This window comes from Muntiacus reevesi, chromosome 9, assembly GCF_963930625.1.
Source record: "Muntiacus reevesi chromosome 9, mMunRee1.1, whole genome shotgun sequence".
In the NCBI taxonomy this organism is placed as follows: domain Eukaryota; kingdom Metazoa; phylum Chordata; class Mammalia; order Artiodactyla; family Cervidae; genus Muntiacus; species Muntiacus reevesi.
In genome coordinates, this window is record NC_089257.1 from 17,913,705 (window position 1) to 17,927,985 (window position 14,281).

At 57.5% G+C, this 14,281-nt stretch overlaps 1 protein-coding gene across 1 annotated transcript in view; it reads left to right on the forward strand.

The window, feature by feature from the left end:
• Positions 1-238: 238 nt before the first annotated feature.
• The window catches only part of ALX4 (ALX homeobox 4), a 45,367-nt gene continuing 31,324 nt past the window's right edge, over positions 239-14,281 (forward strand). The window contains exon 1 of the mRNA XM_065944725.1: positions 239-794. Within this exon, the coding sequence (XP_065800797.1) occupies positions 371-794 (424 nt within the window). The 5' untranslated portion in view covers positions 239-370. The remainder of the gene's footprint in view (positions 795-14,281) is intronic.

The following is a 14,281-nucleotide window of genomic DNA, read 5'->3' on the forward strand; positions in this document are numbered from 1 at the left end:
AAGGGGAGTAGGCAGAGAGGAGGAGAGGGAGACGGAAGGGAAAAAGAGTCAAGGGGAAAAAAAGGCACTCTCTTTTTCCGGTTCAAAAACCTTAAGAGGGTTTGGGAGATCTGGTCAACTTTCCGAAACATCTGAATCTTTTTACAGTCCTCCGTTCTTTCCCTGGGCCAGCTGTGGGGAGGGAGAAGGCAGAAAAAGGAGGGGGTGAGGAGTCAGAGAGAGAGGCGTGGAGGGGAGGAGGGGGAGCGAGCAGGCCGGCGCGGAGCGCACAGCCACCGCCTCCTGGCCTCTCCAAACTCCCGGCCGAGGCGCGCGGTGGCGTCCTCGCGCTCTCGCTCGGGCCCCCGCCCGTCGCCCGCGCGAGCCAGGCATGAATGCTGAGACTTGCGTCTCTTACTGCGAGTCGCCGGCTGCTGCCATGGACGCCTACTACAGCCCGGTGTCGCAGAGCCGGGAGGGCTCGTCGCCTTTTAGGGCATACCCCGGCGGTGATAAGTTCAGCACAACTTTCCTGTCGGCCGCCGCCAAAGGGCAGGGATTCGGGGACGCCAAGAGCCGGGCCCGCTACGGCGCGGGGCAGCAGGACCCGGCAGCACCTCTGGAGAGTGGCGCCGGGGCGCGGGGCTCCTTCAACAAATTCCAGCCGCAGCCGCCCGCCCCGCAGCCGCAGCCGCCCGCGCCGCAGCCGCATCTCTACTTGCAACGAGGCGCCTGCAAGACGCCCCCGGACGGCAGCCTCAAACTCCAGGAAGGCGGCGGCGGCCACAACGCGGCCTTGCAGGTCCCCTGCTACGGTGAGTGCACGTGCGAATCCCTCGGGGCTGGGGATCCCTGGACCCAGGGCTGCGGGACCTTCGAAACGCGATCAACTTTCGGGAGGCGAGAGTTGGCGGGCTGGGGAGGCGTGGGGCTGAGCGGATTGTGACTTTGGGTCGGAAAACGGGGATCGGTCTCTCCGAGGAGACCGGGGAAATCCGTCCAGCCCCGTTGGGATCCCTCGGCCAAGGGCACGGAGTGTTGGCTGTTAAAACTCAACCCGGAGTCCATTTCTCTTCCTTTTCGGCGTTTCCGCAAACCATTTGCTTTGCGTTGCCTGCCGGGCCGGCTTCGAAGCGGATGCTTCGCAGCACCGGCTCCGGGCGTGCGACGGGAAACAGTCGGAGCGCAACGCTTGGGCGCCGCGTTCCCCGGCCGCCGAGGCCTGGCTCCTGGCCGGCTAGGAGGTTCCTCCGGCGGCGCTGCAGGTGGGAGCATCGCAGGTGCGGAGCCTGGCCGGGGAGCCTGAAGCGCGGGCGGCGGGGCGCGCCGGGGATGCGGTGGCGCTGGGGCGCCAGCCGGGCGCGGGTTCGAAGACGCCCGGGGCCGCGGATGACCCGAGTCGGGGTGGCTCGCGGCAGGCGAGGCGGGCGAATCACAGATCCCCGAGAGGCGGCCGGCCTCCGAACCAAGCCTTAGGACCGAGCGGCTGGGAAAACAGGAAGCCACAGCTCTCCAGGCGGCGCGGTGCTGGGCAAGAGGGAAGGTTCTAGGTCCTGATTTGGGCCCAACGGGAACTCGAGGACTAAATGACCTCCAAGCCCCCTTGAACGCGGCCACGGGACGCAGGCCTGGGCGCTGGAGCGCCGCGACCATAGAGGAGGAGAGGGCTTCTCAAGGGCGGCCTGCGGCCAGAACCTTCTCTGCTACAGGATCGGCACTGGCGAGTCCCAATCTGGCAGGGAGAGAAACTGAGATGGATGGGACACTCTCTGGGCTAGGAGCGCTGGGTTCACACGCTCCCCCTTGGGCCACGGCCTTCACACAGGGCCCAGGAAATGAGCTGGTTCTGACAGGACAACGGTTTTGGCTGCACTGACCAGGCGGGATGGAGAGACAGAGGTGAGACGCGCTGGAGGCCTTGGCGACTGGAACAACCTTAGGAAACAACTTCTGCGGATGCTTTTTTTTTTACACTCTGCCTGGAACTGGCTCCCGGCAGGCTCAGAAGGGATCCACTAAGTGGTTATTGACACGCACAAGCATTCACAGGGTCATACTCTTGTCTACACTTGGATTCTACACAGACTCACTCTCTCACACACACACACACACACACACTCCTCTTCCTGAGGAGCAGCAGGCTCACAGGCACGCCTCGTACACTCGTGTGGCCTCGCCCAGAGCCGCACGCTTTCAAACCCAGAGAACAGACAGCAGGTTGAGAGCTCCGGGGGATTTCCCCACTTCCTCAACCTTGCCTCTCCACCTTCCTGTTGGAATGAGTTCAGGCCGTGTGCATCACCGCCACAGCTCCACACTCTGGCAGAGAGGGGCTCTCACCCTGTCCACACGCCCCTGCCTGCCTGCCCCCCACCCCTGGGGCTCAGGCTTCCCCCCAGTAGGCCCCTCCTGGCCCCTATCCTTTGGGAATGTTAGGTATGGGCATATCCCAGATGGAGCATCCCATGGACAGTTTTCTCTCCCTCTGCACTGGTTTTTCGTGTTTTAGAGAAATTCCCCAGCAAGGCTTCTGAGAAAATAGGCAAGGAGAGATCCTACGCAACTCCCAACGTCTCATTTGGAAATGTTTTCAGCTTCGGAGGGAAAGGGGGAAAGTGTGAGACCCCTCTGAGCACCGCCTCTGAGCCCTGCTGGGCCCCCACTGCCAGTCTCCATAATGCACGCCCGACGGGCAGCGGCCGTGGGGCTCCCGCGCTGTGACCTGTGAGTGAGGAACTTCTCTAAAGCCCTGTTTCCTCACCTGCATCCCAGGGAGATGACGGTCAGGCCTCAATGGGGAGTAAATGTCTCCCCCCACACCACCCGGCCCAGAGAGACAACAAGCGTCTTGTCTGCCCCCTCCACATTTCTTCCATCGGCCTCTGTGCTGTGTTGGGAACCTATAAGCACCCACTTGTGAGGACAGGGCAGGCGCTGACCCTGCGCTAGTAAAAAAAAAAAAAAAAAAAAAAAAAAAAAACCCAAAGTTGCAGTTTGGGACAAAAGACAGCTTGGAAACACGAACAGGACTCCACTCCCCGGCTGTCTAAGACGGAGGCACCGCTCAGGGCGCAGCCACAAACTACGGACAGCTCTGCTTACTCTGTCCTTCTCTCAGCAGCTGCTCTCTCTCTGGCCAGGAGGAGATTTCTGACTCTTGTAGAAAAAGATAAAAGGCACATTAGGCCCAAGAGGAGGAAACTGAGGCACCAAGAGGTGAGGTTCTGACGCCCACAGAGGCGGTTGGGCAGAGGGCCTCCGGAGCTAGCAGCTTGCAGGGACCCTGAAGCACACACAGCCCGACATGGTTCTCTCCCCACATTCGTGAGAGTGTGTATCCCAAAGCGGGAAAGTGAGTGGGTAGGAGGGTAAAAGCCTCGGAGGTTCCCGGGAGCTTAGGGAAAGGCAGAGGCAGACTCGGCTTTGGTGCTAGGCTGACTGTGGCTCGGCCCCACCCAGTGGAGCTTCGGCCTGGCAACCACCTTCCAGCTCTGTTGGTCTGCGGGCCAGAGGCCAGTTCCTCCATCTGAGTAACTGCTCGGAGCAAAAGTGAGGGTCTGAGGTCTCCTCCTCCGGGAGCCAGTTCTCGGATCCAAGCGCTCCTTGACCAGAGAGGTGTGGGCCTGGGGTCTGCACTGGGGCCATGGCCCGAGAGCCTGGAGCAGGAGGCCGCCGGCAGTCTCCAGCGGGAGGGCTGCTCGGAGATGTGGAACTCGGAGGGGAGACACGTATCCAGGCTGCAGAAGTCCCTACCCCTAACTGCGCCTCCGCTGCTTCCCCATCAGTACCGAAAGGGTCACGAACAAGGTGACTCCACGGCTCCCTTCAGGCAGATGCATTCGCATTTTTAATGCAAGAGCCCCACCAAATCCTGCCTACTACAATCCCGACACCACCAGTTTCCCTGGAGCCACACTTTGCCTTTCCAAAGTCCCCGCCGGTCCTGGCCCATCCTTGGCCGCTTGAGCTCCAGGAGACCCGCCAGGTTGGAGACCTGATGTTTTTCAGCTGCTCAAAGAGCCTCATCCCTGTAGGAACTGGGACCCTGGCATCTCGCTCACAAGAGAGGCCAACTCTCCAAGCCGCCAGCGCCACCGTGCTCGGCACCCCAGGCCTCGACCAGGCGCCCCGGGACGCTTCCGAAAGCAGCCTTGCTCAACCTCCTCTTTCGCTTTCGATTCGGTGCACGCAGGTTTTCGTTGCTAGCCGATTGCTACCTTCCCAACCCAGCGCCTGCGAAAGCAGAGCTCTCAGCGCCGCCGAGGTCTTGGGAGACTGGGTCGGGCCGGAGACCCCTGGGGCGCCACCGAGGGGCTGGCCTTGATTTGTTGAATTAGACACAGTGATTGAATGCTAGAGATATTTATTCCCCCATCACCACCGACACAATCCACACACCACGAAATGTGTAAACTCCATGTGGGTCACAGTCAAACCAAGGAACCGGGGTGTGCTTTGCATAAGAGGGATCCCCAAAAAGACAGGGAGAAACTGAGGGGCGCGCATTAGCCTTAAGAACCCGTGGATGATTGTGGGATGAGGAAGGGAAAACTCAAGTGTAGGAGCTGTGACGTCCAGGATCCCAGGTCAACTGGGGGGTGGGGAGGAGAGGAAGAAAGATGCTTTTAATTTTTAACTTTGTTAATTTCTATAGCCGTCACTCTGCTCAACCGGTCCAGCCTAAACACATACCATCTTAAACAGAAAAACAGGAGGCCCGGATTAAAGGTCTCCTATTATTTTAAAACGGTCTATGTGTCTTTATTATAATTTATATACAGTGAAACACCCAGTTAAGTGAAACGTTCGAAGAATTGTTAATTACATGCCTACGGTATAACTACCATGTGGATGGAGATAGAGACCATTTACATATTGTATCCCTAAACGAAAACTAGGGTGGGGGATTTTTTTTTTCAGTTGTTTCAAGGGAATTTCGGAAGAGGCTTCCGGGGAGCCAGAGAACCTGCCCCCCTCCCCATAGTGGCGTTTCTTGACAGAGTAACCTTGAATGTCCGGCGTTTCGCGGTCCTCACTCTTGCAAGGGAACGGCCGGCTGCCCCAGGAACCTTGCCGCCAGAGGCTCTCCCGAAGCCGCTGAAGCCCCGAGTTTTGTGCGCTGCAGAGAGGGGCCACTACAAGAAAACAAATTAAAAGCACCAAACGTAAAATGCCGCCATGCTCCGTGAGAACTTTGGTTTCAGAAAGCAGCCGCGCGCACGTTTCCTCGTGGTCCCACCTTGTCCCTTGGCCCCAGCCCTTGTCTCTCTTTCCGCAAATCTGCATGCGGCTTTGCTTCGGGGACAGAATGAAATATAAAATGGAAATAGAACGGCCTTCGCGTCTACGGGGGCTGCGGGGAGGGAGGGAGGGGTCCCGCGTTTGTCTGGGGTTTGGACTTTTCCTTCACCTCTGATGCAGGTTGCCCGAAGCAGCGGGCGGAGAAAGGATAGGAAAACTGCCGGGATCCCCAGCGGCTCCGAGGGCTTGGGGTGGAGAGCCGCGAAGCCCGAGCTGCAGCGGGTGCGCCTTTCGCGGCCGGGAAAGGGGAGTTGGTGGGGCGGATCTGGGAGAATGCCTGGCTGGAGGCAGCCTCCGCGTCCTCAGCTCCCAGGACCCCTGCTCCCCACCAGGAAACCGAAGGACCTCGGCACTGGTGGTGGGAGCCTGGTCCCGTATCTGGACCCAGCTTACCCAGGTGCCACCTGGCCACGTACTCCCGCCCGCTACCGGGTTCCCCAGGAGGTATTACGGTTACAAGGCGGGTCATCAGATTCGAAAACCAAGACTGGGGGTACTCAGCTGCGGAATGATACCACCCAGCGAATTTAGAGTGAAAGGCACCCTGCCCCCCTCCCCCACCCCTTGGTCTGCGGCTGTGGGCGCCACTGGCCAAGGGCTGGTCCAGACTAGACAGCTGAGAAGAGGGCCTTCCTTCAAAACAGGGCCTTTTTAGAGAAACACTGCTGTCTGGCCAACAAGCCTTCCAGCCATAAGCTGGTGCTTCCCAGAGATCCGAGTTGCCAGTGGCCCCCCAGGGGCCTCCCACGCAGAGGTGCAGCCCGTGCCCTCTTCTCTGGCCTGCAGATGGGCGGTGACACCCCCACCTCGTTCCCCGGGGTGGCCGCGGGCAGCCGACGCCGCACTGCCTGGACGGCGTTCTCTCCAGGAAAGCTGACTCAGTGGTGCGACCGGAGCCTCCAATGTGTCCACGGAGGGGTCGCGAGACCCCGGACGCACCAGAGGCCGTGCACCCCGCGCCTCCCTGGAACATTCTGCCACCTTCCTGGAACGTTCTGCCGCCTTAGCCAAGACTCTCTTCTCTGCCCCATCCCACCCACCCCCGACCAGCTGCGCCAAGGAAGGGAGGGAGTGGAAGGGGCGTTGAGGCTTGGCGGAGAGGAAAAGAGACGTGCAAAGAGGAGGCTTGGAGCTGTGAAAGCCTGGGGACTGGGCAGCGGGCGGTTTCGGAATCCGGCTCCGGGGGCAGCTAGCAGGGTCACCAGGGCGCATGAGAGGAGGGTGACGGGGAGACACCATGGCCCTCCCGCATGGAGGGTCGCTGACAGAGGCGCCACCACCTGCCAACTACCCGGTTTTCCCCACGGCCACACCTCGGGTCGGTCGTGCCCTGGGAACCACAGAATTGGGGCGGCTGTGCGCTTTAGAAAGAGAGGGAGTCGCTGTGCATTTCATCAGATTCTTAAAGCAGATTGTCCTGGAGCGGATTTCCTTCCAAACTAGGGGTTTGGGGACCTGGGCATCAGCCCCAAGCTCCTTGAAGATAGACTGCTGGGGACCTGGGTCGGGGCAGAGCAGCAGCTAGTCCGACCTGTCCGAGGGCAGGGCTGTGGCAGAGAAGATGGAGAGGCTGTGGGAGGTTTGGGGCGGGCGCTCAGGTCCAGCTGGGCACGTGTGCGGGGGCAGGGCGCACAGTCCAGGTTGAGATGGTCTCCACCGCGGTGTTCTTTACTCCCCTCACAGCCTTGGGTCCCCTTCCCCTTCTGGATCCAGATTTTATTTCTACGAAATCTGGGAGTTTGGACAATTTCCAAAGGCCCTCTAGGGGTTACTGTGCTGGTACCAATTTGGACTCTCCCCCTCCCCCGCCCCACCCTGTTTCCCTGCCCTCCTCACCCTTCTCACTTTTCTTTTGTGTGGGAGGAAGCTGTGAACACATCCCAATACCTTTACTGGTGCGGGCGGAGGCCTGGGAGTGGCTGTGAGTGCGAGTCCCGCGTGACCGTGGGGCGATGTTCCCGGCTCACACTCATCTGTCCTGGACCTGCTCTCCCAGGGTGATGCCGGGGACCATGCGTGCACACCAGTTCGTGTGCACGCCTATATGGAAGCCTTGCGTGCCCCACAGCACTTGCAAGGATGCACCCAGCGTAGTCAGCAGCGTGCAGTGTAGACAGTGATTGCAAGGATGCACCCAGCGTAGTCAGCAGCGTGCAGGTGAGAATGGGCACCTGCCTGGGATTCCGTGTGCACCCCTGCACCCCCCGCCCAGGGGAGGGACCTTGCTTGTGGTCAATGCAACCACCAGAGGCTCAGGCAGGAAGCGGTGATGAAGAGCCTGTGCTTCATGGCCTGTGGTCTTCCCTGTTGCTGGTCATGACTCACCCAGCGGCCGGCAGAGTCTCCCTGGGGCCCCGGGGGTGGAGGGAGCCCCAGTGGCTTCCTAGAGCTCTCACCCAGCCCACCCACACTGCAGGGGGGCCTCCTCCCACCTCCAGCAGTCTAGAGAAGAAACCAGCCTGAGCACCATCTTTATGCACGTTGCAGATCTTATTTGGCAAACGGAGGCCTGGGCTTTGGTGGCTCAGTGGGAAAGAACCCACCTGCTTGCAGGAGACACAGGCTCAATCCCTGGGTCCGGAAGACCCCCCTGGAGAAGGAAATGGCAACCCCCTCCAGTATTCTTGCCTGGGAAAATCCCATGGACAGAGGCGGGCTACAGTCCACAGGGTTGCAAAAGAGTTGAACCGACTCAGCCGCTAGTCAACAACAAACTGAGGCCTGAAGAGGAATGGAACCCCACAGGCGAGTCAGTGGGAAGGAAGGAAGGACTGCAGCGGGTGGGGAAGGAAGAAGGAGTCGGGGGCTACCTCCGCCCCCTCGCCCACCATCTCCTTTCACTGTAATCCATCCAGTTAGCCCGCACACTCTGTCTCATACACAGTAGATGCTTGCCCTTTCCCTCTCCTTCAGAAAGTAGATGGGCTCCATCAGGAGCTCCTGGGGTTGCCAGGGCAACAGAAGAGCACTGATGGGATCGCAGGAACTCATCCCCAATGTGACCCAGCGGGGCAGGGACTCCTGCTGTCCGCCTGGCTCCCTAACCGAGTTTGTTTCCTAAGTGTGTGGAAGCCCGGCAGTGAGCGCCCAAGGGCATTAACTGAGGCCACATGACCTACTTCCTCCTCTGAGGCTGACCACCTGCCAGGTGGGGGGGCCTCGGTTGAGTCCAGAAGCCTGGAAGTCAATCCTCCAATGTGATGGAGGTGTCAGGGTGGGTGTCCCGCCCAGTGTTGGAAGAGACGCCAGGTGCCTCCTGGCCCAAATGCCCAGTTTTCACAGAGAAGGGGACCGGACTGAAATGCCTAACTCCAGTTCCTCACCAGGCCTCCTGGGGGATTCTGTGAAGCCCTGGACACAGCCTCTGCCTTTGGGTCCAGATGAGGAGACAGACTAGTAGCTTGGTTCACTGCAGTTAATGGGTTGGTGTTGGAGAGGCGAAGCCCCAACTCAGGCTGGGCGGAGGAGGGCAGCAAAACTCACCCCACTCCCAGGTGGGTGGAGCTTTACCCAGTAAGGGGAGGGCCCAGAGTTGCCACAGACCACCTGGATCTTCTCTGGTGGCTGAAAAGCCTGTAACTTCTTTTCTGCTTTCTCCTTTCCCCACTCTGTGGCTTCTCTGGAGATCAAGAGATCTGGGTTCGTATGTTGGCTTTTCCCTGGAAAAGGCTGTGTTGCCTGTGTTTCTGAAACGGTCTGCTTATCTCTCTAGTTTATTTCTTCATTTGCAAAACAGGGGCTGTGTGGGCCAGTCCTGCCTCTGTGGGAGGAAATGTGAGGATGCAGAGAGGTGATATGCCTGCAGGGTTATCCTGGAAGGCGGTCACAGTCTCCAGTAAGGACTAAGGGCCCCCACCTTCTCATTTCATCTTGCAGATGATTGAGGTATTTTGAATGGTGGTGGCAGTTGGGGGCAGGAGGGTGTGTCTGACCAGGTTTCAGAGTGGGAAAGGAAACGTTGGGGCCTTCCTGGGTTTGTGGGCCTCCCTGATATCCAGGGGCTTCCCTGGTGGTTCAGACGGTGAAGAATTTGCCCTCAATGCAGGAGACCTGGGTTCGATCCCTGGGTCAGGAAGATGCCCTGGAGAAGGAAATGGCAACCCACTCTAGTATTCTTGCCTGGGGAAGGAGGAGAAGCCTGGTGGGCTACAGTGATGGAGTCGAAAAGAGTTGAACACGACTGAGCAACTGAACATTGATACCCAGGAGCCCCCGGCCCCGTGTGCAGCCCCACCACTCAGCCACACGGGTCGACGTCTGGCTCACACCCCAGCGCTGATCTGGGACAGCTCCCCAGACACCCTGCGAGGAGGGAGCTCTCAGAAGGGCAGAGAAGAGGAGGATGCGCCCAGTTCTGCTGCACAGATCTCCTTTCAGGGCCTTGGTCTCCCATCTGAAAACCCCTGCCTGGGACCGGTTGATTTCTGAGGCCCTGGGCTTGTTCTGTGCTATTCCAGGCTAGCGTTTGAGGCATTAGGAAAGATGGGTTGGGTCCCCCATGATCCTGAGGGGGACTCTGGGCCCTACCACTCTGCCCAAGGCATTATACCGAGAGGCTCTTCGGTTCAGCCCGCCAAAGGGGAAGAGTCTGGCGGGCCCTGCACGTGCAGGACATGGACCATGAGGCAGGGAAGCTGGCGGGTGTGAGTCAGAAGGAGGTAAGAATCAGCACCGCTGACGGTGAGATGCTCATGATCCCCGAGCTCTCCTGAAGGTGCTGCTTCTGTGTGATTTCACTGAACCCCAGCCCAGCCCTGTGAGGGAGACCCTTTCATCACCCCTATTTCTCAGATGAAAGCAGACTCCTAGAAGATGAGTAACTTACCTAAGGTGGGACAGCTTGGAGGTGGGAAGGCAAGTTCTTGATGGCCAAGGGCTCCGAGAACCCAGAAGGCATCCTTTTGTGGGATGATCCTAATTGGATTTGAGGTCAGTCTCATCCTAGCTCAGGCTTCCCTGGTGGTTCAGATGGTAAAGAATCCACCTGCCATGCAGGAGACCTGGGTCCGATCCCTGGGTTGAGAAGATTCCCTGGAAGAGGGAAAGGCTACCCACTCTAGTATTTTTGTCTGGAGAATCCCCATGGGCAGAGGAGCCTGGCGGGCTGCAGTCCATGGGGTCACCAAGAGTTGGACACGACTGAGCGACTAAACATAACTCATCCTATCTCAGCTGGCATGGGATGGAAAGATTTGGGTTTACAAACATGGCCCCAAAGAGCTCCTCCATCTGGAAGTGCAGTGGCGGGGTGCGGGGACGGTGGGTGGGGAGGAGGTCAAGGGTGGGCTTGGGGCCCGGCAGGTCCGAGGTCTAGACCTCACCGTGTGTCCTTGGGCCTAGCTTCTTCCCTGTTCAAGTGTCCTGCTGCGCAGTCGTGAGAACACGGGGTCAGGTGTGGCATCAGTGCCTCTTAACTGTTGTGAGGGATTGCATCTTAAGTCCCAGAGGCCCCAGGAACATGCCAGAACCTCTGATCAGGGCAGGGTGGAGCTGAGGACCATGTGCCATGTGCCGGAGCAAATAATGGGGAAATACCTGCCTCCTGGGGAGGCTGAGAGCCTCCGTGAGGCTTTTGTCTTAGGAAACGGTTTTGTTTCGAACTGTTTTCCCAGAGCCTGGAGCAGGGCTTGCTATACGAGGCAGGTGCTCAGGGAATTTGTGGAAGGAAGGGAGGAAGAGAGGGAGGGAGACAAGGAGGAGGGAGGGAACCTTCCCATCCTCTCTTCCTGCCTCCTCCCCTTGAAGGAGGCGTGGGCATGGGTGAGAACCCCGCTTCTAGTTCTCATCTACCCTGACGAAAGGCATCTCCTGCGGGGACCCCTCTGTAGCGTGGTGGAAGGGGGACCTTGAGTTGCTCCGTCTTGCACAGGCCTGGTGTCCTCTCAGGCTTGCAGGTAGAGGGGCACCTTTTCCCACCCTGTTCCCCTCCGCCGCCACCTCAGAGGCCGTGACTACGGTCTGGGGTCTGGGCGCCGCATCCCCCAGGGGGCTGCAGTCTCGTGGGCCGTCTCCCCCTCACCCGCCCACACACACCCTCCTCTCCTCAGGGCTCCCCCCTTCCCTGCAGTGAGCTCGGGGCCCCTGGTTCTTCTGCTGACGCTCCTCCCGGGTCCTCCCCCCTCCACCCCGGGGCTCTGAGATTCCCCCCTCCAGGGGATGCACCCCTCTGTTGGGGCCTGTGTGCCGTCTTGCGCTTACAGCCCAGATGGGGTGGAGTCAGCCCTCAGGGTGGCTGCCACGATGCCGATGCTGGGAGCCAGGTGCCCAGGGGGCGACGGACAGAGAGGTGGAGGAGGCTTTGACGGAAGGGCTCCCCTCCCTCCTTAGAGAAGGACTTGGGCATAGACGGAGCTGTCAGAGGTGTGCTGCCGAAGGCTCCTCCGCCCCATCCAACACATCCTGCTGCTGGATTGTGCCGCTGTGTTGTTTGGTGTGGAATGCTGGGCAGTGAGTGAGTTAATGTGTAAACTAAATGTGTAAACATGGCAGTTCTCGGGAAGAGTGCAGATGGACTGGGCCTTAGTGGGTGGGGGCATTTGAAGTGGGCCTTGGAGGTTGAATAGGAGTTCACCAACTAAAAGAGCTGGAAAGAGCACTCTAGAGTCAGCAGAGAGAACGTGGGTCAGGAAGGCACATGGGGTACCTGGAAAAGAGCAGGTGTGTGACTTGCACGGGGTGTGATGGGTAGAGGCAAGAGTCAGCCTGAAGAACAGCAGGGGCAAAGCAGAGAGGGCCATTCACTTTCTGATGAGGGGTTCAGACTTTGGGAAGCCCCCTGGAAGCCTCTGAGCAGTGCAGTGAGAGGCTGCAGCCTCAGACTTAGCGTGGCCTCTTTCAACATTCAAATCTTTATTTTAATTAGGGATAACTTTTATTGTGGTAAAATATGTGCTGTGCTAAGTCATGTCTGAATCTTTGTAACCCTATGGACTGCAGCCTGCCAGACTCCTCTGTCCATAGGATTCTCCAGGCAAGAATACTGGAGTGGGTTGCCATGCGCTCCTCCAGGGGATCTTGCCCACCCAGGGAATGAACCCGCGTCTCTTGTGTCTCCTGCATTGGCAGGCGGGTTCTTTACCACTCGTGCCACCTGGGAAGCCTGTGGTTAAATATATGTAATTTAAAATTTACCACTTTAAGGATTTAAAGTGAACGATTCACTGGCATCAAAGACATTCGTGGTGTTGTGTGACCGTCACCACTATTTCCAAAACCTTTTCATCATCCCAAATGGGCCCATTAAACAATAATTCCCCATCTCCCTCTCCTCCCATTCCCTGGAAACCTCTGATCTACTTTCCATCTCTGAATTTTCCTACCCCAGGCACCTCATAGATGTTGAATTACACGACGTTTGTCCTTCTGTGTTTGACCATTTTGTCAAACCATTATTGACCATCTGTCTTTCGTCTTTGGAGAAATGTCTATTTATTTGCCCATTTTTGACTTGCGTTCTTGGCTTTTGTTGTTGAGTTATGGGAGTTTTATGTATGTTCTGGATATATCTATATCTGTATATGTGTGTTAGTTGCTCAGTCATGTCTAACTCTTTGCAACCCCATGAACTATAGCCTGTCAGGCTCCTGTATTCATGGAATTTCCAGGCAGGAATACTGGACTGGGTTGCCATTCTCTCCTCCAGGGGATCTTTCTGACCCAGGGATCGAACTCTGGTCTCCTAGATTACAGGAGGATTACAGGTCTCCTAGATTACAGGTGGATTCTTTACCATCTGAGCCACCAGGGAACCCTATATATATATGATAATCCCTTGTCAGATATATGATTTGCAAATATTTTCTCTATTGTTGTCTTCTTACTTTTTGGATAGTGTCCTTTTGATGCACAAAGTTTTTTAATTTTGAAAAAACCCTATTTATCCATTTTTTCCTTGGTTGCTTGTGCTTTCATCGTCATATCCAAGAAATCATCGCTAACTCCAGTGCCAGGAAGATTTCCCTTATGTCTTCTTCTAAGAGCTTTATAGTTGTAGCTCTTAAGTTGGGGTGTTGAACCACGCTGAGTTAATTTCTGCAGATGGTATAAGATAAGGATCCATCTTTATTCTTTCCCATGCAGATACCTACTTTTCCCGCTATCATTTGTTGAAAAGACTGCCCTTTCTCCATTGAATGGTCTTGGCCGCCTTGTCAAAAGTCAGTTGGCCATGTATTTGAGAGTTTATTTCTAGGCTCTCTATTCTGTACCACTGGTCGATGTCCCCAGTGTGGCATGGCCTCCTGAGATGAAGGTCCAGAGTTCCAGAATATGAGGAACCGCATTAAGTCATCCTGCAGGCATGCACCCCACCCTGCTCTGTACTCCTGGGCCCGTGGATGTGTTCAAGATTTTCTGTTTCCTCCTCATCAGAGGCGTCTGCTGCTCCCTGTGGCCCACCCTGGTCATCCCAAGCTCTGTCCAGTGAGTGGCTCAGCCAGGGACCCGGTAGGATTCGGAGCCCCTGGTGGGTAACCAGAGGGGCGGGGGACAACGGAGAGGTGGGGCAGTGAGAGCCCCAGAGGGGGCTCGCTCGTGAGATCAGTACTTCCTGCCTCGGGACCCCCCGTCCAGTTGGTTAAACAGAGGCCTGGTCTCCCGGTCAGGTGGAGCGGGTTGCCATTTAGGGGATCTTCCCTACCCAAGGATTGAACTTGCATCTCCTACATCTCCTGTGTCTCCTGCATGGCAGACGATTCTTTATCCTCTGAGCCTTCGGGCAAGCCCACAGACAAGTAACAGGCGCAGCTTCTAATGCCTTGGAATCTTGTAGACACTGTGCTCGTCCTACGGTTGGGCTGCACCGGCTGCCTGAAGCTTCAGGTGCCTTTGGTTCAGTGAGGCCAGTGTTGCCAGGACCTGGGAACAGATTTCAGCCTGTCCAGCTGAGTGACCTTGGGCAAATGAGTTGACCTCTTTGCTTCCTTGCCTCGATTTTCCTTGTCTGTAAAGTGGGCATATGAATCATATGTACCATGAAGGAATACTCTGAGGACTGAGTAAG